Raw genomic sequence first — 16,401 nt, 5'->3', positions numbered from 1 at the left:
TCCATTGAGACCTTCGTGCCTTTCAACTTCTGGGAACCATCGAGAACCTCACCTTCTCTTGAGACATGGCCTTGTTGCGTCAGATGGAGATCGTTGGCCAAACTTTACAAGAAGCAGTCGCCGACGACATGGAATTAGGATAGAGATTTGTGGGGGGGGGTTTATCTTAATAGTTTTAAATATATTTTTTTTAAATCAAAAAATATAAATACGACACATGTCAATTAACGATTTTCTTAACGGCATACATTTAAAATTATAGCAGAGAAAACGTTAGACAGATATTTTAAACAAAAAATTTTTAATACATCTAAAATTAGAGTATAATTTAAACATTTATCTTTACATTAAGTATTTATTTTTTAACCTTTGCCTTTCCTTTCTGCTACAGATGGTTATGGAATGGCCGTGAAGAGTGGCCTATGTTTAATTGTCGGACAATGAATAGGCAAACCTTGCTACATTTTCATGCCTCGATCAAAGAGTCTCAATAACACTTCTCGCTTGCTTTCTTTATTATGCTTAATCCCTCCTATCACTTGACATTCACATTCCAACTTGTGCTTTGTTTATTTCTATTGATTTCCCCTTCTCACACATTTTACAATGCCCGATTCTTTACAATTGAGCCGTCCATGGTGCTACAAATATAACATTTTATTTTTCTATAATAAAGATTGTACTAATGATTTACAATTATACATTTTATCTCTTGATAAATGTTTGTAGTACAACTTATTTAATAATAACAAACAAAATATATATAAGGATTAAGGTATGATAGCTCAAGACCGTAGCCCATCATAAATCTCCATCTACTATCGGCCGGGAACATATCCCCAAAAGGTATCAACTTGCCACACATTTTGAATTTGTATAATATTATACTTTTACAATATTTTTCCATATAAATGGTTAGTTTTTATTAAAAATAGAAAATATCAAAATCACAATAAAAATTTACAACCACAACCATAGATTAAATACATAATAAAAATATTTTTATAATCATTAATACAATAAAATTAATAACTTAAGATCACACAAGTATCATATAAGAAAAATGTTAAAAAATTTAATCAAATAATCTCGAACAAAAGATAGATAAGAATATATTTTACTGTATCGACAAACGAACCACAAAAGATGATCAAGCTATTGAAATACCACGATAAATTACAAATCAGAGTCAAGTGACGTGAAAAAAATCTATTCACGAACGCAAATTGCATATTCAAATCAAATCTAATGGTTTAAAGCAGGAAAGATAAACATAATAATAAATAAGCGACATCTTGATAAGTCGTAGTATGTCAATTCTAACCCTAAAAAAGAATAAATAAAAACAACAACCAACGACCGAAAATATACCATAAAAACAGGAGAAAATGTGCCACAAAAGACATGTTTATAATTTTAAAATAAAGAAAAAGCAAAAATACGTTATAATAAAACAAAAATTATCAAAAGTCGGCGACCAATAATAAAATTAATACCGTCGCTAATCATAAAAATAAAGGAAATAAAAGACTAACAACAACCAAAGAAAAAAAATTATGAAAGGAAAAAAAACTCTAACACAACGTCTACTTTTATTCTGTAACTACTATACTTTTATAATATGTAAATATCTTATAAATTAGGATTCAAATGAAGTCGATTAATCTTTGAAAGCCACGTATAACTGTAATCTTTTTATATACTTTTTAGTTTCGACACTAATAAATTTCCCATCCCATGCAAAATCTTATTTTTATCACTTTGTTATTATTTTTATTATCGTTATCTAAGTATAATATAACAATACATTATTAGTTTTATATCAAATATTTTATATATACTTAGATGGAGAGGTTTAAATTAAATTAAAAATAAAAACTAATAATTAAACGGATGATGCTACCACACTCGACGAATACGGATGAGCACAGTTAATGATAAACATTATTAAATTAATTTATAAAATGTTAAATTATAAAGTATTAAACATATAATTATAAGTTAATTAAAATTCTAAATGTAATTTAATTAAAATACAATATTTATAAAACATTAGTTTTTAGGGTAAACTATACCATTGACCACCTAACTATTTACCCCTTTTACTTTAACCATCAATTTTTCAATTTTGTCAATTATGTCACCTAACTATTTAAATATTGTCAATCAAGCTAATAAAATTTATATAATTACACATTTAGTCCTTGTTACTTACATATTCTATTAATTTGGTCTTAATTTTTATTTAATTCAATAAATTTAATCCTCAACCCGATAGTGACATGTGTCACTGTGTGATTAGATTTTTTTAATATTTTTTATTTAATAAAATTTTCATCCAATCAAACGGTGTCACATGTCACCAATTAAATGAAAAATAAATTATACCAATAACCGCTGGTGGTGGGGTTTGAACTTGGGATACAAGCCAAAAAAAACTAATGCCTTAACCATTAAGCTAAACCACTAAATTTGTTAGAATGCAAAACATAATCTATATAATTTATAATATAGTTAATGGTGATAAATGACATTGTAAGGACTCAAACATGAAATAATTGAATAGTATGAAAACATAAAGTATATATAAATAAATATTATAATTGATTAATAAAAGAATATATTTTATTTATATTTTAAATCATATTTAATGTAAAAATAAAAATAAAAATGAATTTAATATGTTTTAATTGAAATGTATCATTTTACATATTTTAAATTAATAAATTGTCTTCATTATTCTAATTTTATTGAACTGAAATGTATCATATCTTATATTTTAAAGTATTATAATGTCGATCGGATTATAATCTTATTTAACAACTCCATATTAAAATAGACTAATTCAATAAAATCAAGTTTCCCTAAAATTTTATTCAAATATATAATGAATAAATAATAAAATATAAAATTCTTACTCTAACCGGGATATAAACAAGTCAATACTTAAGTTAAAATGCTTACTACGATAAGCCCTCAACTATTAGGAAAATTCTAAGTCAACGAAGTTCTTCATTATATTTCAATTATAAGATATTAAAATTATTTTTATTTTTTCATTAAAATAATTTAAAATATAAAAAAAATACATTCATACATTAATTAGTTATAATATTTGTGTGTGTATATATATCATATTATTGTATTATTCAATTATTTCATGTTGGAGTTCTTATTATGTCATTTTTTCCTTTTTTTTTTTGCCATTAACTATAAATATTATGTCGTGATAGGTTTGTCATTTGAATGGTGCAACCCAGTAGTTGGGGCGTTTGTTTCCTTTCTTGACGTCTTGGGTTCAAACCCTACCAACAGCGGTCATTGATTCAATTTATTTTCTATTCATTCAATTGGTGACAAGTTGTATCATTTGATTGGATGAAAATTTATTAAATTAAATAAAAATATTAAGAAAAAAATCCAATCACATAGTGGTACATGTCACTATCTGATTGAGGATTAAATTTATTGAATTAATTAAAAGTTAGGACCAAATTAATAGAATGTGTAAGTAATGAGGACTTAAATGTGTAATTATATAAATTTTATTAACTGCCATGTCATCTCCTCCGTTAATATTTAACGGTGTGGCTTGATTGACAAGATCTAAATAGTTAGGTGACCCGATTGAAAAAAGTAAAAAATTGGTGGTTAAAGTAAAATGGGTAAATAGTTATGTGGTCAATGATATAATTTACCATAAAAACTAATGATTTATAAATATTACATTTTAATTAAATTACATTTAGATTTTTATAAGTTATATAGGTTTAGTAGTTTATAATTTAATATTTTATAAATTAATTTAATGATATTTATCATTGCTCATTTACGTTGGAAAAACGTTGTAGAATTTTTCTAATTAAATAAGATGGAATGGAGATATGTATGTTTGGATGAATGCAATGAACCAAATATTCTTAGGTATCCGAAGTCTAGGAAGATTTTAGATTCACTGTCTACTTAACAATCAGATTTTAGTCTAAACAATGTATCATAATAATAACAGACCGACATCTAGGAGTTGTCCAATATTGACTCTATTCACTTGATGCGACTTAGGTACTAATATATATATATATATATATATATATATATGATATCTACTTATACTTGATGTAAAACTAAAATATTTTACATCTATTTAAGATCATTAGATGAGTGGAACAGACGATTGAATTTAATAGTAGAAAATGAGAAGATATTTACTAACAAAAGCAAGAAGATAATCTCAACCGTCTATTTATATTCATCCAATGAACTTAAAATTGTAAAATTAAAAATTGTACATTTGGTGTATGTGGATCTCTCTCTATATATATATTAAGTTTTATGTTTACTAATTAAGAGTATGTTTAATAATGCATTAAAAAAATGCATTGGGGATAAAGTATTAACTTTTTATCAACGTGCCTGAAAAATCATATTAAATGTGATTTTACATAAATTATAAAAATTCAAATTAATACAATCATAAAATTATGCTTTTAACTCTAAAAATTTTGTTCGTAGAGTGCATCCAAGACTACCATTGGTATTTGGTAGAGTACGAGCCATTACGAAGAATTTTTAATTGAAGGCAAAAGAGAAAATATTGAAAGGTTTTGTCTGGCTCCTTGTTGATGCGGACCAACTTAGAAGTGTGCATTACTAAGATCCCACTACAACTGCTTTCTTAATAACCAAATTAACTCACAAAAGTTTTTAGAATCATGTAATGAGAGAAGGCCTCTGGTTTTGATAAGAAATGAAGGAGCATTGTTCCACTTTTGATCAACATTCCTTCAACCAAATGGTCCCATCCATTTACAAACAATGCTCTCTCTCTTCCTCCACTCCAATTGCTTTTCCTTTGCCCATCAACTATGTGCACGAGTGTCATTATCATTATACATACGTCGTAGACCCGATTGTTCACCCCCACGCACGTGCATGCGCCCTTCTACCTCTGGGTCCAACTGCTTTTGATTTTTTGAACAACCAAAGATCCACTTCAATTAGTATTACCTTTTGTTATGAAACGGATTTGAATCAGAATATTACGTGGTTGGAACATAATATGATGTTAAAGACACAATTGTGGTTGGACCAACAATCGTCAAGTATCAGTTTTAAATATCCATATATTTATAAGCTAATGATATTATCCTTAGAAAAGAATAATTGTTTGAAACAGGGGCAGATGCACTTGGCCTCTAAGAAACTAAATGCATACCCGCTATTTTAGATAAGTTATTAAATATAGTTCAATATATTAAGAGAATGAGAAAAAAATTACACACCCATTTCTTAAAAAAATATATATATTAAAATTTTTAAACCATTATTTTTAAATTTCTTGATCCGTCATTGATCGAGGATCCAATTTTAAACGTTATGTTAATAATATATCACCTAATAAAAGGGGTCTAGCAAGAAAACCCTACATATAACTATAGGCTTTAAAACTCGTACAAATTGAAATGCACTAATGGGCCTCCATCAGACACCAAATGCAAGAGAATTGGGACCATACGGCCGTAAAGGGCAAATCATCTATGCGTGGTTTGGGCTTCAGACATTTGAACATCGGGACAATTCCCCTTTAATCATATACCATCTTTTCTTTGACACACATGTTATTGTCAGATTGTGTATTTCAATTCATTTCATTTTTGACCTCTCCTCTAGAACACGCTAGATAAAATTATATCATGTATAATTATCTCGTTAATCATACTATCAAATCAATCGTTTTGATTTTTAAAGAGTTTAAATTTCAATTTTTCGTTAATTAACCTTAAAAATCTAAGTAATATAGCTAACAAACAAACCATCTTATTCATAAACATTTTCGTCCGAGCGCATCTAGGAATTTTAATAACTAGGATTTTTGGTACCAAATTATGTTTTAATAAGTAGGATGAAATTTTTAAAAAAGGTTTAATAAACGACGTAGTCCCTGATACTAAAAAAAAGTGTATTATATATTGTTGACACATGCCGACATGTTTCCTGCTGCCAGAATCTTGAATTAAACTTAAATCCACAACTTGTTTATTTACTTTTATGGGTTCCCTCCATTTCTGCTCTCCTTCCCATTCTCATTTTCTTTCTGGTTTCCGCCAATCAAATAGAAGATCAAGGAAAATGATTCCAAATTGATTTTTTTCCTTTGACAAAAGTTTTCCGGTTTCCGTCTATAAAAGTCTTAAAACGGTAGGTAAACCTTTTATGGGTAAAGTATGACTATTAAAAGTTACACAATAATTTCTTGACTATAGGATATTATTTTTTTGAGTCTCTCGACTATTAAAAGTTATAAAATGACCAGTTGAGCATTCATATATTCTAAACTTTTCCTTTTATTAAAAAATTAACGGTCCTTTGAGTTAGATATTAACTTGCTGACTTAGATATGATAAAAAAATGATCTCACAACTGTTTCAGTTGTATAGTCGTTTGAGATTCTAGGATCGTATTTTATAATATCTCAGCCAATAGGTTAACGTCCTGGTCAGATTATCATATTTTTTAATGAAAAATGATGAGTTTGGAGCATATGAATAATAAAATTACTCTTTTTTGTAACTTTTAATAGTCGAGTAACTCAACAAAGTAATACCTATGATCCGGGGACCATTTGTGTATTTTACCCAATTTATTTATTTGTTTATTAAAAATTGGTTTAATTATGATTTCATCCTTCTATTTTACAGAAACTAAGAAATTAATCTGTTTGATTTTTCAAAAATCGGTCCTAGTGCTTCATCAAAACATAAATTAATTTAGGTGTTGGTAAACACATTGATTTGAATGATTTATTTTCCCCCAATTTATTGCAGATAAATTACTAATTCGTTAATTGCTAAGTCAATACTTTAATTATATGATAAAGTTGTTTAATTAAATTAATTTATGAATTTTCGTTAAGTAGAAATATGAAATTCAGTGTATTATAAAAACCAAAACACCACGTTGTACAAAATGGGACAAGTTGGGAGCATCTGATAATGCAAGAGAGAGAGTATATATCCATGTGGGGAAGGAGGCATCTTGATCTGATCTACATCTCTGTGTTGGGGGTTTGAGGGGGCAAAGGATTGTTTTTATAATACTCCATTGTTCCTTCTTTGAGGTAAAGGGAAGAGTATTTTGGATGCACAAAATGAACTTTCTTTCATTTCAATATTTTATGAATCATTTGCCTGGATATAAGATTCTGCATTCGTTCCTGATCGTCATCAAAAGAAATCTCAAGACATTTCTTTAAATTATAATTGTATTATCTTTATCTTTGTTTAAAAAATTCCATTTCAATCCTTTATAATTATCGAACTCTAATTATAATGTTAGATACTATTTTGATTACAGATATAAATAACTTTAAGAGAATACTGTAAGATAAAGAAAAAGTACACCTAGGGTACTTTATTCTTTCTTGTTCATAGATTATAATAATCAATTAAAATTCAGAAGCACATTCATGCCCCCAATGAACCATGGTTGAAGTGAAAGTTTTTATATGTTGCCACCATAGATTACTATTTATCTTGTATCACCTTTTTCTCACTAAGTTTATAAAATTTGTATATCCTTTTTTTTTAATTAATAAAGATACAAATTCAATCATTTATAATCACTTTCATACGTAATATTGTATTATTAAAATTATTGTCATATTAAAATTATTGTCAATTGGAATTTTCAACAATGAAATTTATATACGTGAGATGGCATTATCGTATTGTTGTTTCTCTACTTTACAATGAGTTTTGAGAAATACTTAAAAAAAGAACACAGTTAAAAGATCATATAAAGCATAAAACGTTTACTCCAACTTACCGCGTAATATCAAAATATCATACGATTACCTGATCAAGGATTTGACGGTCACGAAGATCTAATTGTGGAATTGACAGAACATGAAGGACTTGATGGCACAATTTGATTGTGAGCAGCGTTAAACATGGGAGCCTTGGGGTAGTATATTAATATCAGCTTAATTTAGTGCATTTCTGTGTGTGTGTTTTTTTCTTTAATTTTCTAATTTCATTTGAAAATTTCTCCCGTCTCTTCACAAAGAACAAAACACAACAGCTTAGCAAGCATTAATATTAATTGTGCAGGTTTGAATTTGATACCCTCCTCCTTGGATTCCTGCTATATAAAACCCCACTCTCCATTAACCAACACATCCATCATTTGAACAAAAGCTTGTAACACCCTTTATTTGCTTATATACAAAACAAGAAACCAAATGGCTTTCTGGTCTGCTGAGAATGCCACAAAAGCATACATCAAAACCCTCAAAATGGTAACTTTCCTTCACACACACACACACATATATATATATATATGAGTTTTCACGTTCTCTATGAATCTTATCTGACTTGGTTTTCATGTAATCTATCTGCAGAGCCACAAGGCAAAAGAGCCAAACGTAGCCGAATTCATTTCTGCCCTGGCGGCGGGCAACAATGCACAACTAATGGTAGCGGCATACCCCGGTGCTGCAGACTATACCAGTTTAGCTTTAGTGGCTGCCGCTAATCACACTGGCGGCCGTGTTGTTTGCATTCTCCCTGGAATCGAACAACTTCAAATATCCAAGAAAATCCTTGGATATGATGCGTGCCATATCGAGTTTGTTGTCGGTGAAACTCAAGATCTACTGGTAAGCAAATATGAGGAAGCCGATTTCGTGCTCATGGATTGCAACCTGGAGGATCATGAAGGAATCCTTAAAGCAGCGCAGGCAGGTACGAAACCAAATGGTGCTGTCGTCGTGGGATACAATGCAATCGCTAAAGGTTCTTGGCGGTCGAGTGGATCGAGAACTCAACTGCTGCCTATAGGAGGAGGACTGCTTGTCACTAGAATTAGTACTCCAAATGCTTTGGGGAAGAGGAGTCAATGGGTTGTAAAGGTGGATAAATGCACTGGGGAAGAGCATGTTTTCAGGGTCAGGTTTCCTCAAGAGAAAGTCATCAAAGCTTAGGTTTTGACATTGTCCTTTGGTTGCTAAGAGACAAACTCCAGATTTTCGTTACCAAAGGTCTTTAGCATAGGTTAAAATTAGTTTATTTTGGAGAGTTTGTAATTTGTAAATAGCGATTAATATATATAGTGGTTCATTTGCCTCAACAGATTGAACTAGTCTACTGTTGTTATGAAAGATAAATCACAAGATGGATTTGTAAAAGTGTCTCTGTTATTGTCACATTGCATGGAGCTTCCTTTCACAGGACAGGACCCAAAGAATATGACTACATCTCTCTTCATTTCGGATGCAAGTATAAAATGGTGACTGAACAGCTCAAAGCCTCAAACACATAAAGACCAGCTAATTTTGCAGGGAGTTGGAGTTTTGCTCTGCTTTAATATTTAATTATACTGAATAAAAGAAGGGTTGTAGGCAGAGACGGAGGGCCCTTGGGCCCAAGGGACCCCGACCCCTACTCCAATGTTATATTTTTTTATCATAGTATTAATATAATTGTAGAAGCCGACAAAAGACTTATAAATAGAGTAAAATATTAAAATATTTCATAGAAAAAACTTGAGTTAATCACTCTCTCATTGACTAAAGCTCCTCCGATATTGCTTTAATCAGATTCTCCATTGTTCGACACTCAATTTTTAAAGGTACGTAATTAAATAATATTATATTTATTATTTTTTAATTAAAATTATTTGATCTTATATTTAATTTTAGTATTCCTTTAGTTAATCTAATAATTGTTAAGGTGAATGGTGATTACAATTTTTATTTTTTATGTTCGTGAATTAATTTTATATAAATGTAACTTGTCATGAGAAAAAATTCAGCAATTATTGAGCTTTTTAAGAGAAAAAGTGGGGAAAGTTCAAAAAATACAAGTACAACAACTAAAACTTCAACTGGTACACCGATTGACGTTTCACCTTTGGAAAATAGACCTTTAAAGATAGCTAGAAATCAGAAATCAAGTACCGACTCTAATTACTTGGAGCGAGATCCTAGTAAGTGCAAACAAATATGAGTATCTTTCTGAACAAGAAAGAAATGTTATTCGAAGAACTTATATTGTGAGGGTCCATATCAACCAGTACTCTCTGAATTCAAAAAATTTGGACATGTTTCTCACCCTCGCCGATATCAAGCTTCCTGGTACAAAAACTTTCGTTCATGGTTAGATTATTCTCCTGAAAATGATGTTGTTTTATGTTTTATTTGTTTTCTTTTTAACAAACCAGATAATCATCCATCACACAAGACTTTCACTGTGAATGGGTTTCGAAATTGGAAGAAAGTAAATGGAAAAAGTTGTTATTTTTTTTTGCTCGGCAAAGGACAATTTATTAATAAAATCAATAATCGAAGTTCAACTTATGAGCCTCGTTAAAAACCTCCCTAATCTAAGTGGAGGAAAAGAGTACTACATAAGAGAACAATACAATCAAACCAGATCAGAAACAAAATCCAAACAATCAAAGATCACCACCACCTAATTAAAAGCAACTCAAGAACAAAAGGCACCACCAACCACAAAAAGAAAAAGATGCATCCAGTTAAGCGATTAAAGCTTAAAAAACAACAAAACATTATCAACCGAAGAAGCTTCCTCGACAACATCAACACATACAGAGACAACAAAAGTGATTCAAAAGCTCAATGCATATAGGTTCAGAACCTAATTCACCTCATAAAATTGTTGAGCAAGAATTGGAGGATTTTCTTAAGTAGTCTAGACACCTGCCACAAGTGTTGTATAAGCAAACATCATTACAATTTGCTAATAATTGACTTAGACTTGAAACCTCTATAGATGCATTGCGTTGGCTAGCTTTACAATGACTACCAATAAGAGGTCGTGACGATAGTGAATTTTCATCTAACTGACGAAATTTTCTTGAACTTGTGAAATAATTAGCCTCTTATAATAAAGATGTTTAAAAAGTTGTATTAGAAAATGCTCCAGAAAATGCTTCTTACATTTCGTCTGAGATACAAAAGAAGATTTTACATATTCTGGCAGAGAAAATTAAAAGAGCAATTCGTGAAGAAATTGGTGGAAAAAATTGTGTTATTATTGATGAAACAGGGGATGTGTCAAGAAAACAACAAATGACTATTATTTTATGGTATGTTGATAATTTCGATCTAGTAAAGGAATGTTTTTTTAACATTATTCATTTCCTAATTCTTCAACAGTGACTTTAAAAGATGAGATATTTTTCGTTCTTTCTCTTTATTGCTTTGACATAAAGAATATACGAAGCCAAGGTTATGATGGTGCAAGTAACATGCGAGGAAAGTGGTATTGTTTACAAGCATTATTTAGCAATGAGTGTCCTTTTACTTACTATGTGCATTGTTTTGCCCATCGTTTACAGTTGGCACTAGTAGTTGCAACAAAAGAGGTCATACATGTTTATCAATTTTTTCCAAGTTATCCTTTATTATTAATGTTGTTCTTGCATCATATAAGCGCATCAAAACTAAAAAATGTTTATTCTAACAAGATAAATCATTTGATTGAAGAAGAACAACTTGAATCTGGAACTGGTTTGAATCAAACAAGTAATTTGTAGAAGGCAAGTGATACTCGATGGGGTTCTTACTTGAGATCAATTTCAAGCTTGATAAAAATGTTTAGTGCCACTTGTGTTGTTCTATATAAGCTCATTGATGAATGAAGTACATCTTCTGAACGTGGAGAAGGGGCGACAGCTTTAGAGACTTTGACTTCCTTTGAATTTTATCTTCATTTTACATCTTATGAAGAAAATATTAGAAATAACTTATTCACTTTCTCAATCATTACAAAGAAAATCTCAGGATATTTTGAATTCATTACATCTTGTTGAGAGTTCAAAGATACTTTTACATAAATTTAGAGATGATGGATAGAATAATCTTTTTATGAAGGTTACCTTATTTTGTAAAAGTCGCAACATAGATATCCTAGATATGATTTCTATTTATAGAGAAAGAGGAGGTCACACTCGTTGCCAACAAGATCATTTTACAGTTGAACATCATTATCAAGTAGAAATTTTTTATGCTACAATTGATGTTCAACTACAAGAGTTAAATAGTAGATTTAATGAGAAGTTGATAGAGTTATTAACTCTTGGTTGTGCTTTGGAGCCAAGAGATGGTGACAAGTTTTTCAAGGTTGAAGACCTTTGCAATCTTGTGAATAAATTTTATCCGGAGGATTTCACGGAAGTTAAAAAAATGATTTACGAACATAATTGTGTCATTATGAGGTGGAGTTATCTTGGAATTCAGGTCTAAGAAAATTGTTGGCAATCTATTACCTAAGTTAGTGGTTGGTGGATACTAGGAAAATAAACATTTATCCATATATATTCCGAACGGTAAAACTTCTATTGACTCTCCCAGTTTCTACAACAAGTGATGAAAGAGTTTTTTCTACAAAGAATATCATCAAGACAACACTTTGCAATAAAATGGATAATGAATTTTTTTAGAGTTGCATGCTTATCAACATTGAAAGATATATTGCAAGGAGCTTTAGTACAACATCGCTCGTTAATGCATTTTGAGATTTGAAGGAACGACACATTTTATTGTGATTATGTGATAGTTATGTCTTTTGCACTTTTTAAAACCATATTTTTTATTATTTACTTTATTTTAATTTTTAATTTTTATTTTATTATTTAATATAAATATATAATTATGCATATTTGACGTTACCATTTATATTTTTTTAAAATAAACAAATAATAAAAGTAAAATTATATATATAAATTAAAACTGTTAAAAAGATTCAGATTCTGTTGAGATGTAGTTCTGGAATTGTAGGGTTCTTCATTTCAATGTCTTATTTGAGACATAATATCAAGTGCACGTTGTAGGTCAAGGACTCGATCTTCAACGCCATGAGTTTTCACCACATGGCTCCTGCTTTTCAACAGCTCAAATCACATGATACTGTGCCCATGAAAAACTTTAGATGGTAATCAAAGAGAAAGATGGAGGAAAAAATTTAATATGAGTTGAATATTTATAAGGCAATTCGGATTTTACCATCTCTTCGGGTGGAGAACAAATTTAATTTGAGTTTGAAACTTGTATTTCTTAAAGAGTCAGATGCTAATGACGCTAGTGTTTTCTGTCTACACTATGACGTGCTCAAAGCCGTTGGACCAAGCTACTTGTAATTTTGATGTTCTAAGATAACACAAGTTTTATTGGTGAAGGTTTTTATTGGTGAAGAAAGGTTGGAGTGTGACGTTTTTATTGGAACTGGATGCGAGTTTCAGGTAATGGAGTTCGCATGCATGAGCCTGGATTTTAAGCGTTATTAAGATTACATGCAATACAATTTTCTGTAATAATTAAATTGGATTCCTCAAATCAAACTTTGAATGTTGATAAATTTGGCAAAAAATCAACGAATATCAAAGATGCATGATGTAAGAAAATAACAGGATGTCATTGTCTACTCCGTTTTACTATATAAATACCTCCTCCTTGTAAAGAGCTGCATAAGTCCTTGGCTTCTACTTTCGATCATCGTAAGCCCGATACGCGATGATGCTCAACATATACGAAAATGCTATACTTCTTGCCTGCCATGCCCACCCCACCACCAAAACCGTTGCTACTCTAATGGCGGCGGCGCTAGCAATTTTCGGTTTTGCACGGTGGTGGGCTAGCACCAAAATAAACCCTCCGCTGCCACCTGGTCCACCAGGCTTGCCTATCTTAGGAAACCTTCCTTTCATCAAACCTGAATTGCATCGTTACTTTAGGGAGTTATCTGAAACCTATGGTCCCATCTTCAAACTTCAGCTCGGGACAAAGACTTGTATAATCATAGATTCACCTTCTATTGCCAAAGCGGTCCTCAAAGACCAAGATGCTATCTTCGCCAACCGTGATACACCGGCAGCCACCATATTCGGCACATTCGGTGGCCTCAACATCGCATGGAGACAAAATGGCCCCGAATACATCCGGATGCGTAAGCTTGTTGTTCGTGAAATCATGAGCAAAAGCAGCCTCGATGCATGCTACGCGCTTCGTCGACGTGAGATTGGACAAATGGTGAAGGATCTTCACCGGAAAATTGGTTCTTCTGTTAATATCATTGAGCAATTATCGCTAACGACTGTAAAAGTGATGATAAGCACACTATGGGGTGGTTCGTCAGAAACAAGCAGTGATTTGACTGAGATGAGGACGCGATTAGATGAACTTACGAGATTAATGGGATCACCAAATGTTTCTGATATTTTACCAGTTCTTGCCCCATTTGATTTTCAAGGAATTGAATCAAAATCGAAGAATATCATACTGTGGTTTTATGGGATATTTGAATCAGTGATTAAGAACCGATTGAAGATTAGAGATGATGGAAGCAAGGACTTTCTCCAGTTGATGTTGGAGATGAACCAGACAGGAGATGATAAAACCTCTTTATCCGACTACGAAATAAAAGCTTTGCTTTTGGTAATTAATGTCCAAACAATTTTGGATTTTGTTTTTCTTCTTTCTATAAATTATGTTTTACTTTGTCCAGATTATTATAATTATTAGTAATGAAACTAAAATTTTACTATACTAATATCCGTGGACAGGATATGATGATTGGTGGTACGGATACAATACCCACTACTGTAGAGTGGGCAATGACCGAACTACTACGTCATCCAGATAAAATGACAAAACTCGTCCAAGAATTAGATATGGTTGCCGGAAACCAAAACATGGTGGAAGAGTGTCATCTTCCTCGACTGCTCTATTTGGATGCTGTTGTAAAGGAGACGCTTCGGCTTCATCCGGTGGCTCCCTTGCTTTTGCCTCACATGCCCAGCGAGACCACAATTGTTGCTGGATATACCATCCCTAAACGTTCCAGAGTTTTCATTAATGCATGGGCCATGCAAAGGGACCCTAAGTTTTGGGAAGATCCCCTTGGGTTTCAGCCCGAGAGATTCTTGAAAGGCGACATTAGTTATCAAGGGAATAATATGAGGTACATTCCGTTTGGGTCGGGGAGGAGAACTTGTGCTGGACTTGCAATGGGTGACAAAATGGCGCGGCTCCTCCTGGCTGTGTTGGTCCATTCATTTGAATGGAAATTGTCAGAGGGGATGAAGCCTGATGTGCAAGAGAAATTTGGAATTGTTTTGAAGAAAATGGAACCACTTGTCGCCATGCACTTTGCTCGACTCTCTAACTCGGACCAATACCACTAAACTGTTATTTGGTTTATGTATTTGTGACGGTCTGTTGTATTCCTTCAGCTTTCCTACAGGGTGGAATTGGTTAAGAGGCTGATTAGGCTTAATAAACAAAACTCGACTCTATCTGATATAAATAAATAAGCTCGTCTCTTTTAGAGATATTAGAGCTTCAACTAATAAAACAAGTAGACGTTTCTCTCTAAACCTTTCATTCTTTATTAGAGAATTCTATATTTCACAACCATAGCAATTAAAATGAATTTGATTTTGGGATCGTGATTTATGATGAAGTGGTTTTGTTTTCTTAATACTAATGATTTATCTTAATAAACATATAGTAATTGGTTTTCTCAGTAACAATTACGTGACAAAAACACGCGTTAATCACTTTTTTTCTTGAGTTTTCTTAAGAAGCCATGCATAGAGCCTGCAACTTGTATTTTACGATATCATACAAAACAATTTTCCGTAATAATTGAATTGGTGAACTCAAGTTGATAGGAAACCTTGAGAAAATCGACTTTGCTTGGGCTGAGGAGCAGAGATCAACAAATACAGAACAGGTTGTAAGAAATTAACAAAGGGAACCTACAGTAGGCAAGCGTTTTGTTGTATAAAGCCAATCAAAATCGCTATTGGGAACAAGTACATTGTTGTTGTACAACTTGAGAGTCCGTTGCACAGTATGTGGTGGATTCGATTGATTTGGGCGTAAAATTCATATTGAGCTTAACTGATATAGGGGAAAGAAGGAAGAGGATCACTCTACCCTTCTATCTAAGGATAGTCCGGAGAAGTTCTACCGTACGACAGTCTTAATATACGATTAAGGAAATATGTTATCGGTTTTATTATTATTTTTTTAACATTTCCGATAAAAAATTACTGGAAACATTATTATTTCTACCTGTTAACACACCTTTTCGTCCTACTAGGATTCAAACTCTCAAAAATAGGATAGAATTCTGCTATGATTCAACTCCTAAAATAGGATAGAATTTTGCTATGTTTTAAACTCCTAAAGATAGGATCCACAAGCACTATAAATAGCCATTGTAGCTCACTATTGTAACACACGATTGGCATACGAAATTACCAGAAAAAATACGAGCAAATAGATTGTTTTGAAGCTATTGTAAACAATTCAGAAGCAATAAAAGGTGAAAGCTTTTACCTTTCGCATTCTTTTCTTCACTTGCATGTGTTGTTATT

The 16,401-nt window shown here is 31.5% G+C and overlaps 2 protein-coding genes across 2 annotated transcripts; both read left to right on the top strand.

Annotated features, from left to right (window-relative positions):
• The first annotated feature begins 8,212 nt into the window (after positions 1 to 8,212).
• On the top strand, positions 8,213 to 8,980 carry LOC120140469. Its single transcript, XM_039155452.1, has 2 exons — positions 8,213 to 8,296; positions 8,399 to 8,980. Exons 1-2 carry the CDS (start codon positions 8,240 to 8,242, stop codon positions 8,978 to 8,980), a joined length of 639 nt encoding a protein of 212 aa, XP_039011383.1. The 5' UTR covers positions 8,213 to 8,239.
• A 4,551-nt stretch (positions 8,981 to 13,531) lies between these two features.
• LOC120140517 (cytochrome P450 71AU50-like) lies at positions 13,532 to 15,201 on the top strand. The gene is made up of 2 exons (XM_039155490.1): positions 13,532 to 14,452; positions 14,581 to 15,201. The coding sequence occupies exons 1-2, from the start codon at positions 13,532 to 13,534 to the stop codon at positions 15,199 to 15,201; spliced, it is 1,542 nt and encodes a 513-aa protein (XP_039011421.1).
• The last annotated feature ends 1,200 nt before the right edge of the window (positions 15,202 to 16,401 follow it).

The sequence above is a fragment of the Hibiscus syriacus genome, unplaced genomic scaffold (assembly GCF_006381635.1).
Source record: "Hibiscus syriacus cultivar Baekdansim isolate YM2019G1 unplaced genomic scaffold, ASM638163v2 tig00110785_pilon, whole genome shotgun sequence".
NCBI classification, from domain to species: domain Eukaryota; kingdom Viridiplantae; phylum Streptophyta; class Magnoliopsida; order Malvales; family Malvaceae; genus Hibiscus; species Hibiscus syriacus.
Note: the sequence above shows the minus strand (reverse complement) of the source record. Positions and strands in the feature narration are given on the sequence as shown.

Bases quoted from the DNA above. Each gene is read 5' to 3' on its own strand.
- LOC120140517 (XM_039155490.1), top strand. From the start codon at position 13,532: ATGATGCTCAACATATACGAAAATGCTATACTTCTTGCCTGCCATGCC. The intron at 14,453-14,580 runs GTAATTAATGTC...ATCCGTGGACAG, and splicing joins AAATAAAAGCTTTGCTTTTG to GATATGATGATTGGTGGTAC.
- LOC120140469 (XM_039155452.1), top strand. From the start codon at position 8,240: ATGGCTTTCTGGTCTGCTGAGAATGCCACAAAAGCATACATCAAAACC. The intron at 8,297-8,398 runs GTAACTTTCCTT...ATCTATCTGCAG, and splicing joins ACATCAAAACCCTCAAAATG to AGCCACAAGGCAAAAGAGCC.